Genomic DNA, 27,334 nt, shown 5'->3' with positions numbered 1-27,334 from the left:
ATCATCTTTATGATAACCTTACTTCTCACCTTCCTTCATATGCCTAAGAATACTATGTACAATCGCCTTGCTCTAAAATAGACACAAGGCAGCTTGCCAGAAAGGGCAGACAATCAAACAAGGCAATAGAGGGGAAAACTCAAAGATGATGATTAATGAAGGGTCGGCAAAAAAACTACATCCAGTTGAGATAAGTAAAATGCATGCTCTGACGTCTTAAGTTTGGTCCTGCTATAAAGTTACAGAAATTGAAGAGTTCATAACATGTAAAGAAAACATATTGCTCAGGGAGAAGGGGGGGTAATTCAGGTACAGAGACTCGAGAGAGGTTTCTCCTGTGGTTTCTTGGAAAGAGGACACTGAGCAAGGTGATGAACATCATTTGAAATAACATTCATCCAATTGTGAGTTTTATAGGGCTATTCCTAATAAAGCCCATCAATGCAGAAGGAGCCCATCTCATGCCTAAATACGATTATAAAAAGGATTCGGGGGTGCAGGAGGTACAAGCTGGCTGGCCGTTAAAGAAATGATGGTCATTAGACAATTTTGGAAAGGTATACCCTCTCTGTGTGGTTCATTCTTTCCCTCAACTAATAACTGAGTGCCTACTAAATGCCAGGTGCTGTGCCAGCTTCTGAGATATTAAAATGATCCAGTGTCTGCTGGATCAAGGGGTTCACAGTACAGCAGAAAATTAACACCTGACAATGCAATACGGTGAACTAAATTCGATTACTAAGTAGTAGGTGGAAAAGTGATACAAACAAAAATGATGGAGGAGGAGAGACTTGAGCTGGATCTTTAGGACGAAGGCAGCTTCATCAGTGAGATGGAGAAGGTAATGAGGAGGGAGTTCCAGGGAAAGGAATAGGCCTGCTTAAGCCACAGAGACAAGGGACAGGAAAGCATGTTTGATGAAGCCCGTGCGTATTACAGCTGAGGTAGAGAGTTAGGTTAGGTGAGGGTGAGGGGTGAGAGCCGGAAAGCAGAGATGAGGCTGGAAAGACAGGCAGGGTCGGATCTCAGAGGGCCTTGAAAGCTAGTCTAAGTGGGGCAAAGGGAGGCAGTTGCAGGGTTTGAGGCTGGGAGTAAAAAAAAAAAAAAAAGAAAGAGGTTTGTGTTTAAGAGCATTTTGATAGATGTGTGGAAGACCTGAACTACAGAAATAGTTCCAGGTGTGAAAAGAGGCTGGGTTAAGAGATACTAAGTATAAAATAAATTGGTCTTAGACACATCGGATGTAGACCTGGAAGAAAGAAAGGAATGAGGAAAGTAATGCTATCCTGGTATCTGACTGGGGTGACTATGTCACTAACCAGAACTGCAATCAAGGGGTCCAGATTTGGGGAAAAGTCAAGTTCGGTTTAGAATGTATTGAGTTCAACGTACCTAAATGGCATCCAGATGTAAATGCCTTGTAATACTAATGACAGCATTCATAGAGGATTTATGTGCTAGCCACCATGCTATGTACATCCTCTGCATTGAATCCTCAAACCTTTACTATCTTCCTTCTGGGCATAGGATGTTGTGCCAGGCTCTTGGGAACCTATGTATGGCACACAGCACAATATGTGTTCATTAATATTAATGAATTCCAACTCTTAAAAACATGAGTATTAAAATCTATATTAATTATTACATTAAACAATTCAATCTCTGAATGTCAAAATAAGATTGAGTTAATAGGTTGCATGAAGTAATGTTTTGCAATCCAAAATAAGATTGTAATTTAAGGTGTGTTCATCACAGCTTTGTTCCCCTCCCCAAAGTAATTATATAGACCCAAACCTAGGCTGTTTGCCCTTCAAAATATGGGGTAATTCAGCATATTATATAGCAGCTTGAGTAGAAAGTGTACTCCTCTGGATCCAAAAGAACTCAATGTCAAATTCTTCTCAGGCATAAATTCTGGTGTTTTGACTTTGGACTAGATAAAGCTGTCAAGTGGGAATGTATATAACCCTGAGAACTGAAAAGAAGGCTGTTTAAATCCAGGTTCAATCATCTTGGGATATACAGCACCAGTTCAAAACACCATTCTTTAGGAAATTAAAAAAGTCGTCAGATCCACCTAGAGCCAATAGCAAGAAATTTTACTATGGCCCCATGAGTCAGCTCTTTGTTGTTCCTTTTAATCTTATCTGTCCTCAGGATCACTTAGGAACACTTTTTGCCTACCACAGCCCCAGGAAGGCTTCAGTTCCTCCCCCTATAGGGTAGTTTGTGAGACCTTGAAGCAAGATTAAGGGTTCCAGGATGATATTACCAAAGTCTCCTAATTCAGCTCTCTTCGTTTGTAAATTGCAAAGGCAGGGATGTCAGGAACAGTGGCTGTAACTGCTAAACTGAAATGTAAGCTATAGAATAGCCATGGGGAAAACAGATTTCTTTGAATAGCAAAAAAAATTTAACATTGGGCAAATTCAAATGGAACACACCATTATTTTTCACTTTAACTATTAAAGCAGATATAGTAAATCAAAATCTATTAGGAGATTCCGATTTGTTTAGTGTGAATTAATGAAAAAACAACATCTCAGGATATTGGGAAAACATTTAGTGATACAAGCTACTGAGTAAGCAAGAATAGACAAGGGAAGATTTTGATACATCTGATGTAAAATTCACACAATATTTGGGTATACAAAGGTATTCTTTTTTTCCCGCTTTACTGAGGTATAATTGACAAATAAAAATTGCCTATATTTAAGGTATACAACTTGATGTTTTGATATACGTATACATTGTGAAATAATCACCACTATCAAGCTAATCACCACATCCATCACCTCACTTTAAAAGATATTCTTAACATGCTGAAAAATATCTCTGTAGGTTAAACACCTCATTCATGTTATGGACTTGCTTACTGAAACTTTTATCTCCCTCCATCTCACAGTTTAAATAAACTTTCAACCGTCCTTATTACAAAGAATTTAAAAATTCCAGAGTCTGGGATCTGAATGAAATAAATACTCTGCCCACCACCATGGTCCGACGGCCCTTAGAGAATACAGCCACACTTTCTACCACGCTCTCCATTCTGAGAGTGACAGACAGCAGAACAACCGCTGAGCAAGGCAGAAAGCGGCCAAGGTTTTTGGCTCCAACTATAAACCTGACCCCTTTCTCCTGACATAAAACATTTGCCTTTGGTTATATCCTCTTCCATCAACTCCACAACAGAGGATTCCAGCATGGTTTATAAATGGCATGCACCCTTTGGGGGCACTACAGGGCATGACTGCTGTCGGCCGTTAAGCCTGCCATCTGGCCTTGCTAAATAATCAATGTGTGTGTTTGAAGGGGGTATGCCAAGAAGCTCACAGGCCAATGAATATACACACACCATTATTCTCCCTGCCCGGCCTCCACCAGGATTCGTGCACACTGCTGGACCGGCGACAGCCCAGGCTGCTATGCTCACATCAGCTTCACACTTGCCACCTCGGTCTTATGAGGGCCTCAAAAAGTGTGTATTCTCTCCTAGGTGTTCAGGGAATGGAGGCAATGGTGAGGAGTTTTCCTTATTGAAGTTGGGGTTCTTGAGGGTTTTAATGTTTACTCTTAGTATATGTGCTGCCAAAGCGAGTACTTTAATGTTTACTTTTTTTAATGTTTACTTATTTATTTTTTGAGAGACAGAACACTTGTGTGTGGGGGGGTGGCAGAGAGACAGGGAGAGAGAGAGAGAATCCCAAGCAGGCTGTCAGTGCAGATCCCAACATGGGGCTTGTTCTCATGAACGATGAGATCATGACCTGAGTTGAAATCAAGAGCCAGACACTTAACAAAATGAGCCACCAAGGTGCCCCTAATGTTTATTATTATTTTTTTTAATTTTTAAAATTAAAAAAAAAATTAACATTTAATTTGGGAGACAGAGAGAACACATGTGAGTGAGTAGGGGAGAGGCAGAGAGAAAGGGAGATACGGAATCTGAAGCAGGTTCCAGGCTCTGAGCTGTCAGCACAGAGCCCGACGCGGGGCTCGAACTCGTGAACTGCTGAGATCATGACCTGAGCTAAAGTTGGAGACTTAACTGACTGAACCACCCAGGCGCCCCTAGTCAGTCTATATATTAACCACACTCATATTAACATTTTCAACAGAACTCCTTGTATGTGATTCTGAGGGATATGACTTAGGTCTGCAGACTTTTCTATATTGCTCAATAGTAATTCCCATAAAAGACTGACTTCCCCTAGTTCCTTTTAGGTTTTCAGTCTATTCTGAAATTACTCTGATCACCTCTGACAGTAGTTCACTACCATGTTTATCTTTAAAATCACTTTGCGGCATTTTGAGCAATCCCCCAGATAGTCACATGGCTAACCTCCTTTCCTCCTTGCTCTTTGCTCTGATGTCACCTTCTTGGTGAAAACCGCCTGACTTAGCTGCTCTCCTATTTAAAACTGCAATCTGCCTTTTCTTCTTCCACCCAACCATGTAGCCCTGCCCTACCCTATTTTTAGTTTTTGTTTTTTCCTGTAGCATTTACCATCTCCTAACATGTATCACATTTGACCATTTAGGATGTCTCAAATTTATTGCTTCTCTTCTCTCCACTGTAATATAGGTGCCAGTGGAGCAGGGATCTTTGCTCTGTTCACTGATGTATCCCAAGATCTAGCCTAGAACAGTGCAGGACCCATGGTAGGCATTCAACAATCCTTGTTGAGGACCAAATGTTAAATGAATTCACTTCTTTACTGTCTACTGCAGGTGAATGAACCTAAGCACCTTCCACTTTCACTTTCACCTTCACCTTCCACTTTCAAAACAACTGAGAGTATACAACCTATCACCTTCCACCCCAACCCCAAACTAGAAATAGAAAGCCCTGGTTCCTCAGCAGTACTGTGACATGTCAGCAGAAGACATGTTAATTATTTAACACCTTAGGATTCAAGATGAAAACCTAAAATCTCTGAACCTAGTGTATGTCCCAAGAGCACTGAGGAGAGCCATTAGTGTTTAGGTGAAACTGTGAATAATTTTCCAATTTCTTAAAATAGTGATTCATACATTTTTCAAACTGAGGTCAGTGTAAAGGACATTCCTCTGTGACACTGCTTTCTGTTACAGCCATGCTGCCTCATGGTGTTCCGTAGCATAAAGTCAGGGTTAAAGAAGATTTTTCAGAAAGGCCAGTGACTTTTCAACTACAAAATGTTTAAGGTGATTCTTCAGCAAACATTTATAGAGTATCTGCTTTTATTTTATTTTTTAATAAAGTTTATTGATTTATTTTGAGAGAGAGAGAAGCAGAGAGAGGGAGAGAGAGAATCCCAAGAAGGGTCCCACTGTCAGTGCAGAGTCCGACATGGGGCTCCATCTCATGAACCATGAGATCATGACCTGAGCCGAAATCAGGAGCCAGATGCTTAACTGACTGAGTCACCCAGGCATCCATGGAGCATCTGCTTTTATGGCAAGCATTGCTAGCTGTTCAGAAAAACAAAAAATTAAGTCATGGTTCCTGCCCTCAGGAAGCTTCCAGTTGGAGGACATGAGTAGTTAAATAAAAATTATGATACAACAGAGAGCAATCATGTTAAGAGACTCAAGTCCTCACAAAGGAAGAGGCAGGGGAGTTGTAATTTAGAATTTGCCTGCAGTTCTGAGAAGTGATTTCTTTCACCTGCCTCATCAGAATTGCCTCCCCATCTTGTTAAGTATAACCCTATACTTGTTATTTGGGTGGAGGGGGAAACTTGTGTTATTTCTTTATAACCCAGATGATATAAGTTTGCTATAAAAACTTAGAAAATACAGGTAAGTATAAAGAAAAAAAATTAAACATCCACATTCTCACCACACTGATCTACTTTCTCAGGCTTTTTATTTCACTCTGGCTGACTTGACTAAGCCTTTGCTCCAGCAAGATCCCTCCTCTTTGCCATTAACTGAGCCTGTACTTTGTGTCTGGGCTCTGAGAGTAAGGTTACACAGAGCTTGGATCCAGACTACCTCTCTATGATTCCAAGGTCCTCATAAAGTCTAAATCCAACCATAAGTGACTGCCCACTGGCACTATCTCCTCAGCCTCAAGAGAGGAAAAGCAGCCCCTGGTGTCCAGGAGCTGACCTGATACGGCTGGGCCTTGCTGTTCTCCCAAAGAACAGAAATGACTTCACAGAACATCAGCTGCAGACAAAGCCACTCTGGGGTCATGATGGGACAAAACAGACACAGGACCACTTCGTCATGATGCCTGAAAGTGGACACAACCAGAAAGAACATTGTCTACCTCATGGTACACCACACATCCCCTTCTCCTGGAATAGTGGTGACGGTGCTCTTTACTATTTTTAGCTTAACCTCACTCTTGTCTACCTTCCCTGTAGATTAGGGTTTACTGAGATCCCTAACCAGAATGACTGTTTATGGCATCCAATACAGAGCAAAGCCCCACTTATACAAGACCTTGCCAAAATCATGAAATACAGCTCTAAATCTCATAGTAATTCCTGTTGTAACATCCTCTTATTGAGATGTCCCCTGGTTCTATGGCATGATTTCTCCGTACTGGAATGAGCACTAAACCCAACCTGTCAGCTACAGGGGTGCTCTTGGTGGTCTTTGCTGCAAGGCACTGGATGCCTATAAATGTGTTCTGGTGATATCAGGGGGGTGGGGGAGGGAAAGAGAGAGAGAGAGTCCCCATCCTTTCCTTCAGTCTGCTTTCCCCTCTGGCTGCCCTCTTTCTTTCCCTTTAATCCTAGATTTTTCTGACCAAAGCCTCCACTTGAAACACTGCCTCACACTTACTTCTCAACTCACAATAATCTTTCTTCCCTTGAATGTCTGTCTCCAAAGCCTGGGCAAGAGCTTTCCACACTACAGGGCAGTTTTGGGTAGTCTAGTCTCTCCTGAAACCATCCTCATTTATAGCCAAATCGCTAATAATGTTCTAACTGCAAAATCTTCAAGGCTTTTCTCATACTTCCTCCTCTCCATTCTCTCAGAGGCCTTTTTTGTCCCTGTTGAACACCTCTACCATGTTGAAATGTCTCCCTTGAGTTTCCCAGTCTCCCCCCAAGCTTGCCTCTTCTCCAGAATTCCTTCTTCTTCCTGCTCCTGTGCCATCACTAGTCTTCCACACTGGGGCCCTTCCGCCCTTCTCCCAAGGATCTCCCTGGATGAGCACATTCCTTTCTCAGCACCAATATGCTAATGTTTCTCAAATCTGCCTCTCTTCCTAGCAGGCTGCTGGAGAGCCCTGCAGGGTGGAAAAGCAATTCCCTCAGAGACAATGTGCTGAAGACCAGATTATTACGTTCTCTCCCAAACACTTGAAGTTTCTTCATTTCTTCTCTCAGTCCCTGCTATCACCGGCCACCCAATCACACAGACCAGAAACCACAGAATCACCCTGGATCCTCTTTCCTCCCTCACTCGCTACTTTGATCACATCTTCTCTGAAGTCTCTCTACCATAACTCTTTCTTTCTGCAAGACCGAATTTTCATTTAGCTCTTGCCAGGATGACACAGCATCCTACTACTGCTCTGCCGTCTCCCATTCCTAACCTCTGCAACCCATTCCACCCCCATCCCCTGTTTTATTTCAAAAACACAGATTGTTCATGTCACCCTCCTGCTTCCCACTGTCTACAGAACAATGTTTAAACTCCAGAGCAAACCGAGGGCTTCAGTTACCCTCCCAGCCTCATGGCTTAGCTGTAATGACCTACCAGGTAGCTTCCTCTTGCTCACATCTATCTGACTAGTTGGATTCAGCTGCTCATTCATTCATTCAATAAACATTTACTGGGTGCATACTATGCACCAGACATTGTGTGAGGCTTTAGCAATTTCAGTAATAGAAAGCACAGGCCCTGTCCTCAAGGAACGTGTATCTAATGGAAGACAAAGCACCTGTGATAATGTTCATATGTAATATGCAAAAAAAAAAAAAAAAAAAAAAACCGGCAGCCCAGTTAAATGAGTGCATGCTGAAGTAAGTGCTTTATTGGAAAGGCAGTGTAATGTGATGGTTATCATCATGTGCTCCTGGCCAAACTGCCTGAGTTCCAGTCGCCAGCTCAGCCAATTCCTAGCTCTGTGACCTTAAACAAGTTGTTCTCACTGTGTCTTTGTTCTAACATCCGTAAAGTGGAGGTAATAATAGTTCCTTCTTCAGACAGTTGCTGTAAGGATTAAATGAAGCCCTGGTTGTAGAATGGGTAGAGTGGAGTCTGGCACATAACAGTGCCGACAGTGTCTCCATTTGTATTATTAATGTGCCTTGAGAAGTATGTCCAGGGATTATGTCACCATGTACGAGAGTCACCAAGACCAGCTTGAGGAGGAGCTTGAGGGAGATCAGAGATGTTTTTTCAGCAGGAGGCAATACCTAAGCAGGGTCTGACAGCCTGAGTTAGCCAGACAAGACACAAATGGGTAGTCCAGCCCCAATAAAATGGGGTGGGGGGGGCAGGCATAGAATGTAAATAATATAAGGGTGATGGAGTGAGGTACATTCTGGAATTTTAAGGTAGAAATGACAGGATGACAAGAAATGAGGTGGGGGAGGCAAACTGAAGCCACATTGTGTGGGATTTTCCTTGTATGCTGTGATAAGCAGTAGAGATTTTTACCTTGAAGATAAACTATTGCCTCCAATGGAGATATTGAAGGGTTTTAAGCAGGGACATGACACAATCACGTTTCCATTTCAGAAAGCTCATTATAGCAGCCCTTCTTAGGGTGCTGGGCAAGTGGGAGCAGGGAATCCCAAGAGGAGGCTATTAAGCAAATCCCAAAGGAGATGATGGGGCCTGATCCAAGGTTTGGGGGGAGGGAGGGGGGAGGGGAATGAGAAGAAGATAGATGGAATTCCCCCCCTTTTTATTTAAACTGCTGTTGACCCTTCAGAACTTGCTCCCTGGGGAGCCTTTCCTAAGGTCCCCAGGCAAACTTAGCTGATCTGCCATTTATAGCCCAGCCCTGGAGAACAGGAAATGGGTCTTTCTTCACTTTTATAGCCATATTTAGCACTGTGAGTTAAGACAAGGTCTTTTTAGGTGTTAGATACAAGTTTGCAGAATAAAATCCTTCAACGAATGTCTTTTAAGGAAAAGGATCGAGATGATAGACTACCAAAGACATCACTAGCATGTTTTCTGATCCTTTTACTTTTTCAACATGCTTAGCCGCCAATATAAGTCTTATAATAATAGCTGTCCTGAAGCTCCACAAAGCAATATTTGTTTTGTTTAAATTGTTTAATTTAATTAAAACCAACTAACCTACTAAGTATGTTGTAATTGAAAAGTATTATGCTTTGGTGATGATGATTGTCATTTATTTCTCTTTTATAAGCACATTAAATATTCTTCTTCCAATGTATAGGAAATTATAACCTGTTAAATTTATGTCTTTTATTTAAGGAGACAATGTTTTAATTAAAAGTAGGTCCAAAATAGATATAGGGTTTACAGCACCAATTATTTTCCTTATTATTCCTGACAGCAGGAAGCCATCACTCTTGTTAGTATTCCTTCCACCCTATCTTGGATGGATTGATATGATTTCAATTGATTAGGTGTTGTTGAAAAGCTTAATGTTTTCCTTTGGTCCTGGGCTGAATAGCATTTTTAATAACATCCACATCTACCGTTGTGTAAACCATATTCGTGTACAATCTGACTGAATAAGGCTTTTTTTTTTTTAACCCACTGGTTGAGAATTTTTCCCACTGGATTTTCTCGGATTTTTCTTTTCATTTTAAATGAACCCAATTCCAGCAATTCATTTACAATAGAAAAGACTAAAAAAATCCAATGCTTAAAAGAGATCAACATTTAGACAATGGTAAATGTTAATAAAATTAGACATCTTTTTCTGACACTATGCATTTTTCAGAACATTAATGTTCACTGTTATATGGTGTTCTATATTTTCAGTATTGTGAACATTTTCAGTCTGAAAAAAGATTTACATTGTAACAGAGTTCTTGAGCCTATTACAAAGGCTATCACATTTTTGCATTCACAAAAGTCACAATAAAAATCAGTTCAAACTAAGAACACTGATAATATTTTTGAAACTATAACTAGAATGGGGTTTTCTGATTCAAGAGTTACATACGTACACAATCAGAAATTTGCTAGTAATAATCATCAGGTGTCATATTATTTAGATAAAGCCATATTGATGATGTATATATTATTACAACTAATAAATGGTGTTTTCTTAGGCCTTTCAGAAACCAATATAATTTTTCCCATTTCTTTCCTGAGCCCATTAGATTCTCTTTAGCAGAGATAATTTGTACAAATTTCTTTAAATTCAAAAATGTAATTCTTAATGTGACAAATTTCCCAAAAATACGACTGAATAAAAAAATTGATATTATGCCTATGATGATGGTGAAAATGGCATGACATTTACAAAGACTGGCTTCAAATATATTCATTATCAAATGCTTAAATCAAGAAATATATGTATCACTGAGAAAAACTTGCATTTAATCTATCAACATTTTTTGAATGGCTGTCATATGCCAGGTTCCGGGGAACTAAAGAGCTCTAAAGGCATAGTTCCTATGTTTGAGAAGCCTTCTCTCAAAGGGTATATCTATTTCTTTGCAGAGGAAAATTCTATGTGAAGTGGTAAATGCTACAGTGAGGACACAAATGAAGTCAGGTGGGAGTTCAAGAAGTAGAGTGAACAAACGCTGTGTGGCGGCACGGATCCTGTCTTCACCTTTTCATTGTGTGTGTGTGTGTGTGTGTGTGTGTGTGTGTGTGTGCACGCATGTGTGTGGGTACATGTGCATATGTGCATCTGTGAGTCTAGTATGGGTGAGACTCAGGATGTGTATGAGACACTCAAAAAGTACAAGCCATTTAATGTGACTATTTAATGTCCACTTAACATATCTAAAATGATATGGCATCTATCCACAAGTCTGAAATTAATGGTGCACACAGTGGAAACAAGAATATAGACATGGCACACAGATCATGTTTAAAAGCAATTAAGTAGAAACATTTTCAACAAAGTTGACAAGAAATTTAAGTGGTAAATTAAACAGATAGGGTTTTTTTTTGTAAAATTCTAAAATTACTAAGATTTATATTTCCAGAACAACTAAATATAATTAGTTAGAAAAAAATAGGAAAAGAAGATAAATTTTCTCTTAGTTTCTCTTGCTCATGTTTAGTATTTCCAGAAGTCTATAGATCTCTGTTGATAATTACTAAATACAAATCCATAAATCCCCCTTAGGAATACGAAGGGATCAATAATTCCATTTTTAAAGCATGATGATCAAGTAATAGTGATGAAATACTTAGTACATAGGACACAGGGCCTACCGTGAGTAATTTTGACAAAACTAACATAGAGGAGTCCGAGATGATTCTTACCTCCTTGTTCACACAACTGCTGGGCTAAAGCATCTTTGAAAATAATCTGGCCCCTGTGTGTTGCCGTAGCCCTGAAAATGAATAGGAAAGGTTAATCTAAATCTTGTAAATTTGGTGATAATTTAATGTATTTTTAAAATTTTTCAAAAAACCTCATTTTTAAATGTTACTGTATAGATGTAATCTTTTTAAAACTGAGTGCATTTGAACAGTGATACAAATGAACAAGTCAAGGCTTAACCCAAGGCACCTGGGTTGAGAATTATCTTCCAGTTTAGGGGCACCTGGGAGGCTCAGTCAGTAAAGCTTCCAATTTATGCTCAGGTCATGATCTCATGGTTTGTGAGTTCGAGCTCTAAGTCAGGCTCTATGCTGACAGCTCAGAGCCTGGAGTCTGCTTCAGATTCTGTGTCTCCCTCTCTCTCTCTCTCTCTGCCCCACCGCCCCCCCTTCATGCTCTGTCTCTCAAAAAATTTTTAAAAATTAAAAAAAAAAAAGAATTATCTTCCGGTTTTACTTTGTAAAGATATTGTAACATTCGTGTGCTTATTCTGAAAACTGCAGATATGAGCAAATCCTGGATAGAAGAAAAGGTATGGAAAGGATGCTGATTAAAATTTCTTCCTCAGGAGACTGGTATAAAATGTTTTGTGAAGCAATAAGGATATTAACACAGGAGAAAGATGCTCCTAATGTACTTTCTTTTCTGAAATCAACAGTCACCATAACACATAGAGAGTTTAGACAGAGAATTATATTTTTTATTTTTAATTTTATTATTTTTTAATGTTTATTTACTTTTGAGAAAGAGAGAGAGACAGAGCATGAGCAGTGGAGGGGCAGAGAGAGAGATAGACACAATCCACAGCAGGCTCCAGGCTCTGAGCTGTCAGCACAGAGCCTGACATGGGTCTCGAACTCACAAGCAGTGAGATCATAACCTGAGCCAAAGTCGGTTGCTCAACTGACTGAGCCACCCAGGCGCCCCAAGATTTTACATTTTTTAGAAGTATTTTTTAAAGGGCTATTCAGAGGTTCTGTAATAAAATACATCTTATAATAATAAGATACATCATAATAAAATACATCTTTTCTCCCTACTGGGTCTAATTCATCATTTGAAGTAGATGTGCATCTTTTCCCGCCTCTAATCAGAGCCGTGCACATATACTGGTGAAAAAAATAACATCCCTGTAGCAGATGTGTTATTCAGTGGCTATAATAGGAACTGTCTTATTAAAGGAAGAATTATTTTTGCTTTATATTTGAAGTATTTTTCCTTAAAAAGTACTTCTCTGGCACAAAATGTATTGTTTGAACAAACTTAAAACAGAAAATCATGTCTCTTCAAGGAAATTGATTTTAGAAAATAAGCCATACAAAAATCTTTTTTGTAACTGAAAAAATATTAACATTAAATCTCAACTTTCATTCTACCAAAACCACCTTAGGATAAAAAATAATTTGATTCAGCCATCATTTACTGAAGATGGATTATGTACAAGGCACTGCAAAGTCTGCAGAGGGCAAAGTTTGGCCTCTGTATTTCCCCTCCATTTGTGTACCTCTCAGTCAACATCTTGTCCTTTGTGGGGCCCACGGGACCTCATGGCTCCCAACATTCCCCACTCTGGTCTCTACGTGGATGTACCTTCCTTCTCCATGCTGCAGACCTTTCTGATTTTTATTCCCTGTTGAACTGTTACTATCCCCTAGTGTCAGCTCCCAGGACCCAACTCTCCATAAGCAATCTGACAGACCAAGCCACGCTGAAGTGTTAATGGGTGATGCTGCTCCAAGCTAACATATTTCAGCAGTGAAACAGAAAAATATTACACATACACAATGGCATAATAGTGAGAGCTTTGAATGGTGGGAAGGAGACAAAATTGGAAAGAAAAATTACTGGGCTGCCTTCATTTCACACCGTATGTGACGTTTATAACGTAATCAGCCCTTGTTGTCACATATTAATCATTATCAAAATTGGGGCGTCTGGGTGGCTCAGTCGGTTAAGCGTCAACTTTGGCTCAGGTCACGATCTCAAAGTTTGTGAGTTCGAGCCCCGCGTCCGGCTCTGTGCTGACAGCTCAGAGCCTGGGCACTACTTCGGATTCTGTGTCTCCCTCTCTCTCCACCCTTCCCTTCCCACCTCAACGCCACCCCCCCCCCGTCTCTCTCTCAAAAATAAACATTAAAAAAATTAATCATTATCAAAATTACTAATAAACAGAGGTTACCACACTATATATTCACATGTGTTTATAGGTTTTCCTTTGCCATTAGCAAACTGAAAATGAAGAGGACTAAATATAGTGCTAATCCAAGCCACAAACATGGCCTATGGACTCAATAGTCAATTGCAGGTTTTATGCCCAGAGGGGACATGGAAACTTGATTTATCTAAATACATTTCATTGTCAAATCTCAATCAAGTCAAGAGCTTCTGAGTTCACACTCACTTCTAATAGCAACACAGCAATCACAAATGGAAAACTTTAATTGAAATTTGCTTTGGAAGGAACATATTTTCTGACATCATTAACCACCAAGAAAAGTCTTACGACATACAGTGTTCAAGTGTTCACTTTAGTTGTCTTCTGATCGTGAGTATACAACATCCCTATTGTAGTATTTCTCATTGATCCACGAACTTAGTTACCATTGTGCCAGTCTATGTTCCCATAAACACAATGAGGCCAAAGTACCCAGAAAAAAATCAGGTCACAGAGGTTTTGCCTTCTCCCTAGATATCAGAGATACTGAAATACCCTGGTCACTGCACAGCACCTTATGAATAGTCCATACCACATTCCCAATACTCAGTTTCCTCAGATTTAGTATTTGTTGTTTTCATGCATGCTTTTACTTCTGCTACTTTAGTCTGATGAGTACATTTCTGAGGGACTAGGGAATAATTGAAACTGAAGGCACTTTTATCATTTGGTCAAAATTTCTTTAGCAGTGGTACTTACTCTTTAAACAAATATATGAAATCTCAACATGTTCCTATATTCCTAGCTTTTGAAGTCACTGGGTTCCCTCGCCTCATCCAGCATGATCCTCGTCACCCATTCCCCAAAACCTCCTGGTACACTTCTCAGGAACTCTTAGGGTTTTACAGTGGCAGAATTTGAAAACCACTGAACTAATCTAGCTCCTTACGGTGCATGGGTCAGGGCACTAAGGCCCAGTAAGAACATGTTGAGGGTCACACAGCCTATTAATGGCAGATAGGACCTGATCCAAGGTTCCATTCTTTCCAAGTCTTCAAAATGTGCTCCAGAGTAGTGCCTAGGGGTCTCCGCGGGAGTCTGAGGGAGAGGCAGCAGGGGGTGCTCCAGGCACCACCACTTCAACCAGAGCATCTGAGCTTTATAAGTTCTAATAATTTAATGTTGTTTGAAGGAAGGGCTCAGCAATTAGAAATTGGCTTGAGAAGCACCCCACGTGCCCAATGTCATTACCTGAAATTCTCTGCTTGTGAAAAGTCGAACTAGTAATAATAACGTGACTGCTAAGTGTGTGTGTGTGTGTGTGTGTGTGTGTGTGTGTGTGTGTATATATATATATATATATATATATATATATATATATATATATATATAGGCTCCAATAAATTAACTCCATTAATCCTGACCACAACTCTATAAGGTAGATATGATTATTCCCATTTTCCTGGGACACAGAATTATTGTGTGATTTGCCGAATGTCACACAACTAGTGGCAAAGCCAGGATTTAAATTCAACCAGTCTAAGTGTAGGGGCCTTGCTTTTTTTTTTCTTTTTTTCTTTTGTTTTGTTTATTTTTGAGAGAGAGAATGAGAGAGTGAGCAGGGGAGGGGCAGAGAGAGAGGAGGACACAGGATCTGAAGCAGGCTCTGCACTGACAGCAGCAAACCTGATGTGGAGCTTGAACTCACAAACCGTGAGATCATGACCTGAGCCAAAGTCTCACGCTCAACCAAATGAGCCACCTAGGTGCCCTACAGTCCTTGCTTTTAACCATTACATTACATTGTCATTGATCTGGTTCAAAGATCTGAAGGTAGTTTTCACTCTTTTTTCAGAGGGAAAGCCTACTTTCTGGGCCTGATCTTTAAATTCATGTGCCCTATGGCTTGTGTCTCTTCTAACCCTTCAGTCCATAGCTAAACCCTTTTATTTAACCTCCTTTTGGACAAACTTCTTTTCTGTTTCTAGTTGGAAACTTAGCCACTTGGCCAGCAACTCCATGAGGGTTGTCTTTAAAAATAGCAAATCCTGCCATTTGCAAAAACGTGGATGGAACTGGAGGGTATTATGCCAAGCAAAGTAAGTCAGAGACAGATATCACATGATTTCACTCATATGTGGAATTTGAGAAACTTGACAGATGATCATAGGGAAAGGGAAGGAAAAACAAGATAAAAACACAGAGAGGGAGGCAGACCATAAAAGACTCTCAAATACAGAGAACAAACTGAGGGTTAATAGGGATGGGGAAAATGGGTGATGGGCATTAAGGAGGGCACTTGGGATGAGCACTGGGTGTTGTACATAAGTGATGAATCACTCTTGAAGCCAAGACTACACTGTATGTTAACTAACTTGAGAATAAGAAAGAAAGAAAGAAAGAAAGAAAGAAAGAAAGAAAGAAAGAAAGAGAGAAAGAAAGAAAGAAAGAAAAGAAAGGAGAAAGAAAGAAAGAAAGAAAAGAAAGGAGAAAGAAAGAAAGAAAGAAAGAAAGAAAGAAAGAAAGAAAGAAAGAAAGAAAGAAAGAAATCTCAGGGAGCCTAGGTGGCTTAGTCAGTTGAGTGTCCAACTCTTAATTTTGGCTCAGGTCATGATCTCATGGTTCATGAGTTCAAACCCTATGTTGGGTTCTGTGCTGACAGTGCAAAGCCTACTTGCAATTCTCTCTCTCCCACTCTCTCTGCCCTTCTCCTGCTTGTGCATGCACTGCTCTCTCTCTCTCTCTCTCTCAAAATAAATAAATATACATTTTAAAAACATTTAAATAGCATTTCTCTCTCTCTTATTTTAATCCCAGTATAGTTAACATACAGTGTTATACTGGTTTCAGGTGTAAAAAATAGCATTTCTCTTGATCACCTCTCCTATAGTACTTTGTGAGTCCCTTGGCTTCTAATCAGCTCACCATCACCACAGTCCCCTTTCAACTCTGAGTCGTATTTCCTCCAACAGCCCCCACGACCCCTCATGTCTGTCTTGATCTCTACCAAAGACAAGGGCACAGGATGCCAACCTCATCTATGCCACTGCCCAAACCCTGGAGGGATACACAGGACACAAACACATGGCGAAGGTAATTATCATGTGTGTCACTTATATATATATATATAAATAAATATATGCATAAATAAATAAATAAATATACATATATGTGTGTGTGTATATATATATATATATATATATATATATATATATATATATAAAAGCTCTTAAACCCCTTAGATAACATTTTAATATAAAGGTGCTCAACCCTATGGTAGGTATATGGTTAATCACTTTAAGAGCCTACATATTCACATTGTATCTTGGGGAGAAGAAAGACCAGAACCCAGGTGACCAGCAAGAAAACAGTTCCATTGCTTTATACCATGAGATGTTTGCTCTACACTCCCAGGATGTGGCCAAAGTCAATAATAGCAAGCTCATTTTGAATATATTTAGAAGTATGAAATAATTTATGGTGGTTTACCTATAGAATTGTAGCACTTATTTCAAATCTATGGATATATATATATTTACATAAAGATAAATAGACATAAGTATAAAACACATCTAAATATAATATATAAACATAAACTTATACATTTAAAAATAAAAATATATTTACATATATTACATATATTCAAAAATTGCTAAAAGCAGAGTTGAAAGACTCAAAAATTGCCCTCCAATTTTTAATCCACATTATATTTTTCTTATAAAAATAAACAGCTATGATAGATGGTGACAGGCCTTATTCTCAGAATTATTTTAGCATAATTCATAGTGTTCTTTTAGGGGCACATCTATCAAATTTGTGGTGCTAATAACTATGTTGGCACTACTTCCACTTAATTCTCCCTAAGTAGCAGTAATTTTTCAGAAGAGGTCAAAAAATCCTCATTGTTCACTGTTCTGAGGAGCAGACCACATTTATTAAATAAGTTTCTAGTAAGTACTTATCATCTTCTTAGGAGATGCAGATATTTCTAGAGCAAGTTTGCCAACAAGAATCCCTATTAAGTAAGTAATTTTAAAATTCCTTTGGGCTGTTACAGTCTATAATTTGAAAGCTCTATAGATTCTACCAAATGAAGAAAGTTCATTATGATCACCATATTCAGAGCCTGAAATAGCCATTGTTATGAATTTAAAAAAACATTCCAGAATCTGATTTTAACTGAACTCCTAGAGCAGTTGCCTGCCCCAGCATTTAAGAATTAGTGTATATCCAGCTGAGGCACGATGTTGAAGCTCAGTGTCTGGAATCGGAAAGACCTGAATTTTTTTGTATTTTATTTTAAAAAGAGAGGAGACGTGTGTGGGGAGAGGGGTGGAGGAAGAGAGACAGCATCCCAAGCAGGTTCCATGCTCACTGCGGAGCCAGACACAGGGCTTGATCCCATGACCTTGGGCCCACAACTGGAGCCAAAATCAAGAGTTGGACGCTCAACTGACTGAGCCACTCAGGCGCCCCAAGAAGACCATCATTTAAAAAGTAGTGAGCTGTGGGGCGCCTAGGTGGCTCAGTCGGTTAAGCGTCCAACTTCAGCTCAGGTCATGATCTCACAGTTCATGGGTTCGAGCCCCGTGTCGGGCTCTGTGCTGACAGCTCAGAGCCTGGAGCCTGTTTCAGATTCTGTGTCTCCCTCTCTCTCTGCCCCTCCCCTGTTCATGCTCTCTGTCTCAAAAATAAATAAACGTTAAAAAAGAAAGTAGTGAGCTGCTACTTATGAGCTATCTGAATTTGTACAATTTCTTTGATCACTCTAGGCTTCAGATTTCCAACATGAAGACAGGGTTAATAACAACAATTATTAGTTGAAGATCTTAATAATATTCACTCTTCAGATATAGTCTCTCTACATAAATAAATTTCAAGCTTCTGGAATAGTAGGAATAGTTAATTAAAAGGAAATTATGTCCCATCAGGCACAGGTCAAAATGACTTCAACATTTGAGGAAATCAAAATTATACTTTTCAGTTCACAATTCACTTCCAATGTGCAACATTGCGATCCAGTTTCCAAAAAAGGAACAGAATGGGGTTTTAATATAGTTGTTATAATGCCTACCCAGGCATATTGTTTCTTTATTTCATGAATCATTTTGCTTACAAATTACTTAAAGAATCATTTTTAAAGGTAGGGCAATGTGCTTGACTTCCAGTAGCAGGTTACTTTTCCCACAATTCTCTCCTGCTTTACTGAGGTCTGGTATGTTACTGTGTCCTATCCATTCACAGTTGGAAGGTCATTCATTCATCAGTGATCTGACATTAACCGCCCACCAGGAAATGTTACTAAATATGTGGGACATGGGAAAGGAGAGAGGTGGTCTGAATCTGGTAAATTTGATATTCAAAGGAATCAGTTCACTTGCAAAGATTCTTGTCCCCTTTTCATCAGCCAATTACTGCTAATTAGGTTGTGGACACAGCTTGACCCTTATTGAAACAAACAAACAAAAAACAACCAAATTCTTTAAAACATATAAAAGGAGTAATGAATAATTTCAGGGAGAAATTTTTTTATATTCAACTCTCAAGCTGTGCCAAGACCATTGCAAAATGGTAAAAGTTTGTGTACATTTTAACAATGCTTTTGCTTTTCAAAGTTTTACTGTTCTCATTTTATAATTATATCTTTTATTCCTAAACCATACCATTCTTCCCTCTGTCAAATGTATAAATATTTCCTCAAACACGTTTCGGCATTAATGTTCACTACCCAGCAATCACAAAGTCTATGTGTTCTTAAAGACCACCAAATACACGGCTGAATCCTATTTTCTGATCAAGGTAGAATTTTCATTAGTAAGACAAAGAACATATATAAATAATATCATTCAAATAGGGCCAATAAATCATCGGTTAATAGTAACTCAGCAAAGCTAACTACTAAAATTGACATATAGAGGTTTGTGGGGTTTAATTTTTTTGAGTGTTTATTTATTTTTGAGAGAGAGAGAGAGAGAGAGAGAGAGAGAGAGTGGGGGAGGGGCAGCAAGAGAGGGAGACACAGAATCTGAAGCAGGCTCCAGGCTCCGAGCTGTCAGCACAGAGCCAGACGCGGGGCTCGAACTCACAAACTGTGAGATCATGACCTAAGCCGAAGTCGGACACTTAACCGACTGAGCCACCCAGGTGCCCCAACATATAGAGTTTTAATCAAAACAAAACTAAGTCTGTGACTTTGGGAGGTAACTTAACCTGTCAGGTTAATTTCCTAATTTGCTTTAAAAAAAAAAAAAAAGCTCCTTGAAGCTCTACAGCCCTATGACCCCATGATTCCGAGTTAAGTGAGCACACATAAGCATGTACACACACAGACAAAGACATGGTGGATGCAGTCTGCACCGACAGGAGTGCTTCCCAGAGCAGTGCAGTGCATAGTAGCAGAGGTGCACTACAGCAGGCTTGTGCCAGCTCACAAGAACTTCTTTTCTAAATAGTTACATTTTTGTTTCATTTTATTTTATAATTTAATACATGTGTGTATATATAAATGGATTCTGCATGTAGGCAATATACAACTCTAGGACAGCTATATTCCCTAATGCATGTAAAATACAAACTTTATCCCAATCATTTAAGTCAAAAAAAATGAATCCTAGATTTACTTCCTTTTTTACTGGCAAATTTTGTCAATTTTATTTATTAACTCTCAAATTTACCCTTCTTCTCCATCTTCACAGCCACTGTTTTAATTCAGGATTTGATAATTTGTCATCTGATAAATTGCAACCCTCTCTTGATAGGAAAATCCCTCCAGATTGACCCCCATGCCAATCCAACTTTCACACTGTGCCAATTTTCTTGCTAAAATTGTTTGATATCCTTCTGTGGCTCTCTATGACTTAAAGGATTCTGTCAAATTCCTTAGAATGGTCTAAAAGATTCTTCAGGATCTGGTCCATGCCTCATCTCCCACTATACCCTGTAACTGAGCCATAGAATGCTTTTCACAAGTTCCAGAAGGCATGACTTCTCTCACGGGCCAGGAATTTTCATATTCTATCCCCTGTGCATGCAAGTCTCTTGCCAAAACTCTTATTCATCCTCTAAATGTATTCAAGAATCTCTTGCCCTTACAAAGGCTCCTTGGAGATCCCAGATAGTGTCAGATACCTTCTCCAAGGAAAGCACAGCTTATTTCCATACCTCTCACCTAGGAACTTCCTAACATATGATGACTCATTTGGCAGCCCAGGCCTCTCTTCGGGCAGACATTCCTACTATAAATTCAAATAACATGATAAGTAACAAACTCATATTCATGACTGCCTAATAACCTTAACCAACACAAAACCATGGTTGATGCCTTCCAAATTCACCAAGACTAAACCCCTGCAATCTGTAGTGAAAAGATTAACACACTGGGCAGTTAATTAGGTTAAAGAAGAATTGATTGCCTGAGTGTATGATAAGATGCTGCGAATCCATATATCTCTGAACCTGGCAAGAATTTTGTCAAAGGCATTGTCTGTCTTTGGAATTTTAACAACAAGCTCAGTAGAGACATTAAATAAGGACCTTTTAGTGCAAACAAATGATGTTTTTTATCTCTTTAAGGAGAGAAGTAGTTAGCCTATAATTAGATCTCTGGGATGAAATTACAAGCACTGATATAGAAGCATGAAATATTTTTCCAGATAATCTAGCAGAAATCATTGAAAGGAAAGTTTATTGTTTATAACAGGAGGTTAATCTCCATCAAAAAACAAGCAAGGCATCACTGAAAAAGATGCCATGAACGATCTTTCTTATTCAATTCAAAGACTTTTGGAAGCATTTGGCATATTAAATCAGCAATAGGAATTTTCCAAAAGATAATTCCAACTTTGAATGTGATTTGAAAGTCCCTGGGAAAAAAAGAAAAAAGGAAAGGAAAGCAAGTGAAAATAAAAAACAAAAAGAAAAATGAAAAAAAGTTGGAGCTTACAATAAGAAAAAAGCTATTTTCTATACAATTATCATTAGATTCAGCCTATGCAGAAAAATTTCTCCCAAAAGGGTATTTTTTTAAATGTTTATTTATTTTGAGAGAGACAGGGAGAGCAGGGAAGGGGCAGAGAGAAAGGGAGGCACAGAATCTGAAGCAGGCTACAGGCTCTGAGCTGTCAGCACAGAGCCGGATGCAGCGATTGAACCCACAAACAGTGAGACCATGACCTGAGCCGAAGTCAGAGGCTTAACTGACTGAGCCACCCAGGTGCCCCCCAAAATGGTATTTATAATATAGATTTTACACTCTTTGTGTTTACACATAGTAGTTTTAAAGGTATACATTTGAGGGGCGCCTGGGTGGCTCCATCAGTTAAGTGTCTGACTTTTTTAATGTTTATTTATTTTTGAGACAGAGAGAAAGCATGAGTGGGTGAGAGGCAGAGAGAGAGGGAGACACAGAATCCTTAGCAGGTTCCAGGCTCTGAGCTGTCAGCACAGAGTCCAACATGAGGCTTGAACCCACCAACTGTGAGATCATGACCTGAGCCAAAGTTGGATACTTAACCGACTGAGCCACTCAGGCGCCCCAAGCACCTGACTCTTGATTTCAGATCAGGTCACTACCTCACGGTTCTTAAAGTTAGAGCCCCATGTTGGGCTCTGTGCTGACAGTAAGGAGTCTGCTTGGGATTTTCTCTGTCCCTCTCGCTCTGCCCCTTTCCTAGTAGTGTCCATTTTCGCTCTTTTTCAAAATAAATAAATAATCATTAATAAATAAATAAAGGTATGCATTTGTGTTCTATTTTTATAATCAGTTTTTATATTTTTAGTGTGTGAAAGAGATTTCAGGAATGGAAACCCAGCAAATAACTTATGAATTTGACTTGAAGTAGTTTGACTTGAGACAAGGCCTAAAACCATAACTCCACTTAGTCCTCTTTTCTGAACTAGATAATTTTTTCACAACAATTTTGTTTGTGATCTCTGGGAGTGTCTTACTATACACATCAAAAGAAATTCACCAGCTTCCCAGAAGAGATGTGGGTTATGATGTGTGATCACTATTGCCTGCATATGTGGAAATTTGGCAATGCATAGATGGTCTACATTCATCTGGCCATACAGCTGAAGATGAAGCCAGGGGCTAGAAAACATGATCCAGACACACAGCAATGGTGGCACCAAGGACTAGAGGCTGCTGCTGAAGGTCTGGCACATGCTGCAGGACAGTGAGACCAAGATCAACATCATCCACATGCAGCTCCACCAGCCACCGTAGACGGGTGCGCTAGAAAGCCAGGCAGCCACAGACAAGGCCTGAGGGGGTCTAGACCTGGGGGCCACAGAGCTGCACGTTGAGGATGTATGGCATCACTTGCGAGCAGAGTGTGCGGTGGCTGAGGGCACCAAGGATCACTGGAGACGTCCTGTGCACTCCACCCAATTCCACCAAATGTAGCAGGAACTCTGATGCTCACAGTGTTTTCAATAATTGCTATGTGATACCGCATTCCAATAATGAATAATCATTTTAGTGAAAAAGCACTGATAGTTACAGGATATATAACACTAAAGAGAGGCAAATATTTATCCCTGGCAGAGTTTTATCTTTCTTTGTTTTGTAAATCAACAACAAAGTGGGTCTAGAGAGAGAAGCCACCTCCAAGCAGATAAAACCATGCTCTGTTTTGTCAGCATGCAAAAGGATTGCTCTTATTAGCTATTAAAAGCAGCAGAAATGCCAAAGTTCTCAAGAGTGATCACAGAATATTAGAGTAATGGAAGGCTGAGTGGACTGATTCATGTATCAAGAAGGATTATACCCAGGTGTCAAACATCTGTCAAAAGCTCCCAACTCACATGCTACACTTCTAAAACTGAACGGAGGAGTGTTGTGTATCAAGATAAAGGGCTTTTTATTGTCTAACTTCTAAATGGCTTCAAGTGAGCTTTATCAGCAATTTTCCTGGTTCAGAAAACCACAAGTAATAGATCCTTGATTATAAACAACAAAAAACATGTACAATTTTTGTTATTAAAAAGATCATGTTCTCTCTGCCTCCAGTAGATACTTCAATGAGCCCTTAAGGATTGTGAATCTGATGAAATGCTGAGCTATTAGCCTGCTTTAGGTGCTCACATTTCTTAGTCTGGCCCTGTTGACACAGGATAGGTGCTCAGCAAATTTTTTTTTAAGTTAACTTGAACTGTGTCTTCTATACTAGGCTATATGTACCCCAGACATAGGGATTTTTATCTATCTCTTTTTATATATTGGTACTTAGTACTTGACATACATGACCTTACAGTAAATGTGGAATACATGAATGATCTGTGTTATGCTTACTATATAAAGTTAAGTGAATTTATAACTAACTGGTAAATTATTGCATAAGAAACACTTCGAAAAAGATGATGAGGTGATAATAATAAATGGTCAAGATAAACATTAGCATAGGAAAGATTTATCTCAGAAATCAAATCAGTTAACAGCAAGAACAATAAAAGTAAATAAGCTAAAGCATTTGCTTCACTACTGCAACATGTTTTCACTATTTAACATTTTCCAGAGTATTCTTAAACCACTTGTATCCCAGAAATGCCTTCCAAAACCTCAAGATGAAAATAGTTTTCATACTACCTTCTTATTTATTTTTAAAATATTTTTTTAATGTTTATTTATTTATTTATTTATTTATTTATTTATTTAGAGAGCAAGCAGGGGAGGGGCAAAGAGAGAGGGAGAGGGAGAATTACAAGCAGGCTCCACACCATCAGTGCAGAGCCTGACATGGAGCTCAAATTCACGAACAACGAGATCATGACCTGAGCCGATATTAAGAGTCAGGCATTTAACTGACTGAGCCACCCAGGCAACCGCTCATACTACTTTTTTAAATCACTAAAGTTCATCAAAGAAATGTATTTGAGCAGCTCTCCTGTTTTAAACACTTTTTAACTAAGTAAGCTTTGTGTTAGTTTGCCTCAGAGGCATCCTTAGGCAAGACAAGGACAAAACTGGTGAAATAGTTTATCAATTCCAAAGAAGACCTCAGTAAAAATTATTTTTCCACTGGATAGTGAATTAACGTGCCTGCATATTTGTGAAAACACTAATGCAAAGTATTTAGGTGTCATTTCTGAATAGACCAATAGAGAGAGTACAGTTTCAGATACAAAAGAATGGGGGTTACACTCTACTTCTGGCACTCATTCTCTCCATGACTTAGGCCATATCACTTAACTTCCATATGTCTCGTTTTATTAATCTATAAAATAACTTGACCAGATTAGGTAACTTCTAAGGCTCCAACAGTAAATATGGAATCAGAATGAACATTTTGGGTTTGTACTACAACTCAGTGGTTTACACTGACCTTAGAAGAGTATTTATTTATTTTTTAGAGAGGACTTTAAAATTTTCAATATCTACTTCAAGGATGTTCTGAAAATCAAAAGAGTTCATCCCCATAAAAAGACTGGGGAAAATGGGAAGAATTATAATGATGATGTTCTGACTGGTCATTTCAGAAAATACAGGCACAAAATTGAAAGGGAATTGAAAAAAAATCCTTTCACTCTCACCACTTTTATTCAACACAGTACTTGAAGTCCTAGCCACAACAATCAGAGAAGAAAATGAAATAAGAGGCATACATATTGGTAAAGAAGAAGTTAAACTATCACTATTTGCAGACAACATTATACGATCCATAGAAAATTCTAAAGACACCATAAAAAAACTACTAGAAAGTAATAACCAAATTCAGTAAAGTGTCCAGGTACAAAATTAATACCCAGAAACTGATAGTGTTTCTATATACTAACAATGAAGTCATAGAAAGAAGTTTTTTAAAAGCACTATTTACAATTGCACCAAAAGGAATAAAATACCTAGGAACAAACTTAATCAAAGAGGTGAAAGACCTATATTTGAAAACCATAAAACACTGATGAAAGAAACTGAAGATGACACAAATAATGGAAAGATATTCCACGCTCATTAATTGGAAGAATCAGTATTGTCAAATGTCCATATTACCCGAAGCAATCTACAGATTCAATGCAATCTCTATCAAAATACCAACAGCATTCTTCAAAAAACTAGATCAAATTATACTAAAATTTGTATGGAACCATAAAAGACCCCAAACAGCCAAAGCAATCTTGAAAAACAAAACTGAAGGTATCACAATCTCAGATTTCAATAAAATCTGTAACAATCAAAATCAGCTGTAACAATCAAAACAGTTTGGTACTAGCACAAAAATAGACACATAGATCAATGGAATAAAATAGGGACCCGCAAATAAACCCATATGTATATGGTCAATTAATTTATGGCAAAGGAGGCAAGAATACACAATGGGGAAAAGACAATCTTTTCAATAAATGGTGTTGGGAAAACTGGACAGCTACATACAAAATAATGAATATGAACTACTTTCTAACACCATACACAAAAATAAACTCAAAATGGATCAAAGACCTAAATGTGAGCCCTGAAACCATAAAAATCCTAGGAGAGAACACAGACATTAGCCATGGCAATATTTTTCTAGATATATCTCCTAAGGCAAGGGGAACAAAAGCAAAAATAAACTATTGGGACATATCAAAATAAAAAGCTTTAGCACAGCAATGGAAACCATAATTAAACAAAAACCCAACCTACCTGGGAGAAGATATTTGCAAATGATATATCCAATGTGGGATTAATATCCAAATACATATAAAGAACTGCTACAATGCCAAACAAACAATCTGATTAAAAAATGGGCAGAGGGGAACCTGGGTGGCTCAGTCAGTTAAGCTCAGGTCATGATCTCACAGCTCGTGAGTTCGAGCCCCGTGTCAGGCTCTGTGCTGACAGCTCAGAGCCTGGAGCCTGCTTCAGATTCTGTGTCTCCCTCTCTCTCTGCCCCTTTCCCACTAACACTCAGTCTCTTTCTCTCAAAAATAAATAAACGTTGAAAAAAAATGGGCAGAGGATCCAAATAGATACTTTTGCAAAGACAGACAGATGGCCAACAGATACATGAAAAGATGCTCAACATCATTCATCATAAGGCAAATGCAAATCAGAACCACAATGAGAGTACACCTCATACTTGTTATAATGGCTAAAATCAAGAAGACAAGAAACAAGTGTTGGTGACAATGTGGAGAAAAAGGAACCCGTGTGCACTATTGGTGGGAATGCAAATTGGTACAGCCACTGTGGAAAACAGTTTGGAGGTTCCTCAAAAAATTAAAAACAGAAATACCATGCAATCCAATAATTCCACTATTGGTATTTGCCCAGGGAAAATGAAAACACTAACTCAAAAGGATACATGCACCCTTATGTTTATGGCAGCATTAGTTACAATGGCCATTATTCCACTATTTACATGGAACCAACTAAATGTCCATCAATAGACAAATAGATAAGGAAAATGTAGTGTATGTATGCAATGGAATATGACACAGCCATAAAGAATGAGACTGTGCCATTTGCAACAACATGGATGGACCTAGAAGGTATTACATTAAGTAAAATAAGTCAGACTGAGAAAGATAAATTCTATATGATTCCACTGATAAGTGGAATCTAAAAAAAATGAATAGCAGTGGAGGGGCAGCCCGCCCAGCAAGGCAGAGCCCCTGAGTCTGGCTTGCAAAAGTGTAGGGGCCGGACTGCATGAATTCTGACAGCCAGCGGGACTTAACATCTGGAATGTTAAAAGTCAACAGCTCTGCTCTCAGAGAGCCAGGAGGGTGACAGGACACTGGGAGGGAGAGTT

The 27,334-nt window shown here is 39.0% G+C and overlaps 1 protein-coding gene across 3 annotated transcripts in view; it reads right to left on the bottom strand.

The window, feature by feature from the left end:
• The window catches only part of RELN (reelin), a 525,148-nt gene that overhangs the window by 292,200 nt on the left and 205,614 nt on the right, over nt 1-27,334 (bottom strand). For all 3 annotated transcript variants that reach the window (XM_019451245.2, XM_019451247.2, XM_053898155.1), the window contains exon 4: nt 11,386-11,456. In XM_019451245.2, the coding sequence (XP_019306790.2) occupies nt 11,386-11,456 (71 nt within the window). The remainder of the gene's footprint in view (nt 1-11,385; nt 11,457-27,334) is intronic.

This window comes from Panthera pardus, unplaced genomic scaffold (genome assembly GCF_024362965.1).
Source record: "Panthera pardus isolate Hobbes unplaced genomic scaffold, ASM2436296v1 HiC_scaffold_8, whole genome shotgun sequence".
Lineage (NCBI taxonomy): Eukaryota > Metazoa > Chordata > Mammalia > Carnivora > Felidae > Panthera > Panthera pardus.
This window is presented reverse-complemented; position numbering and strand designations above follow the sequence as displayed.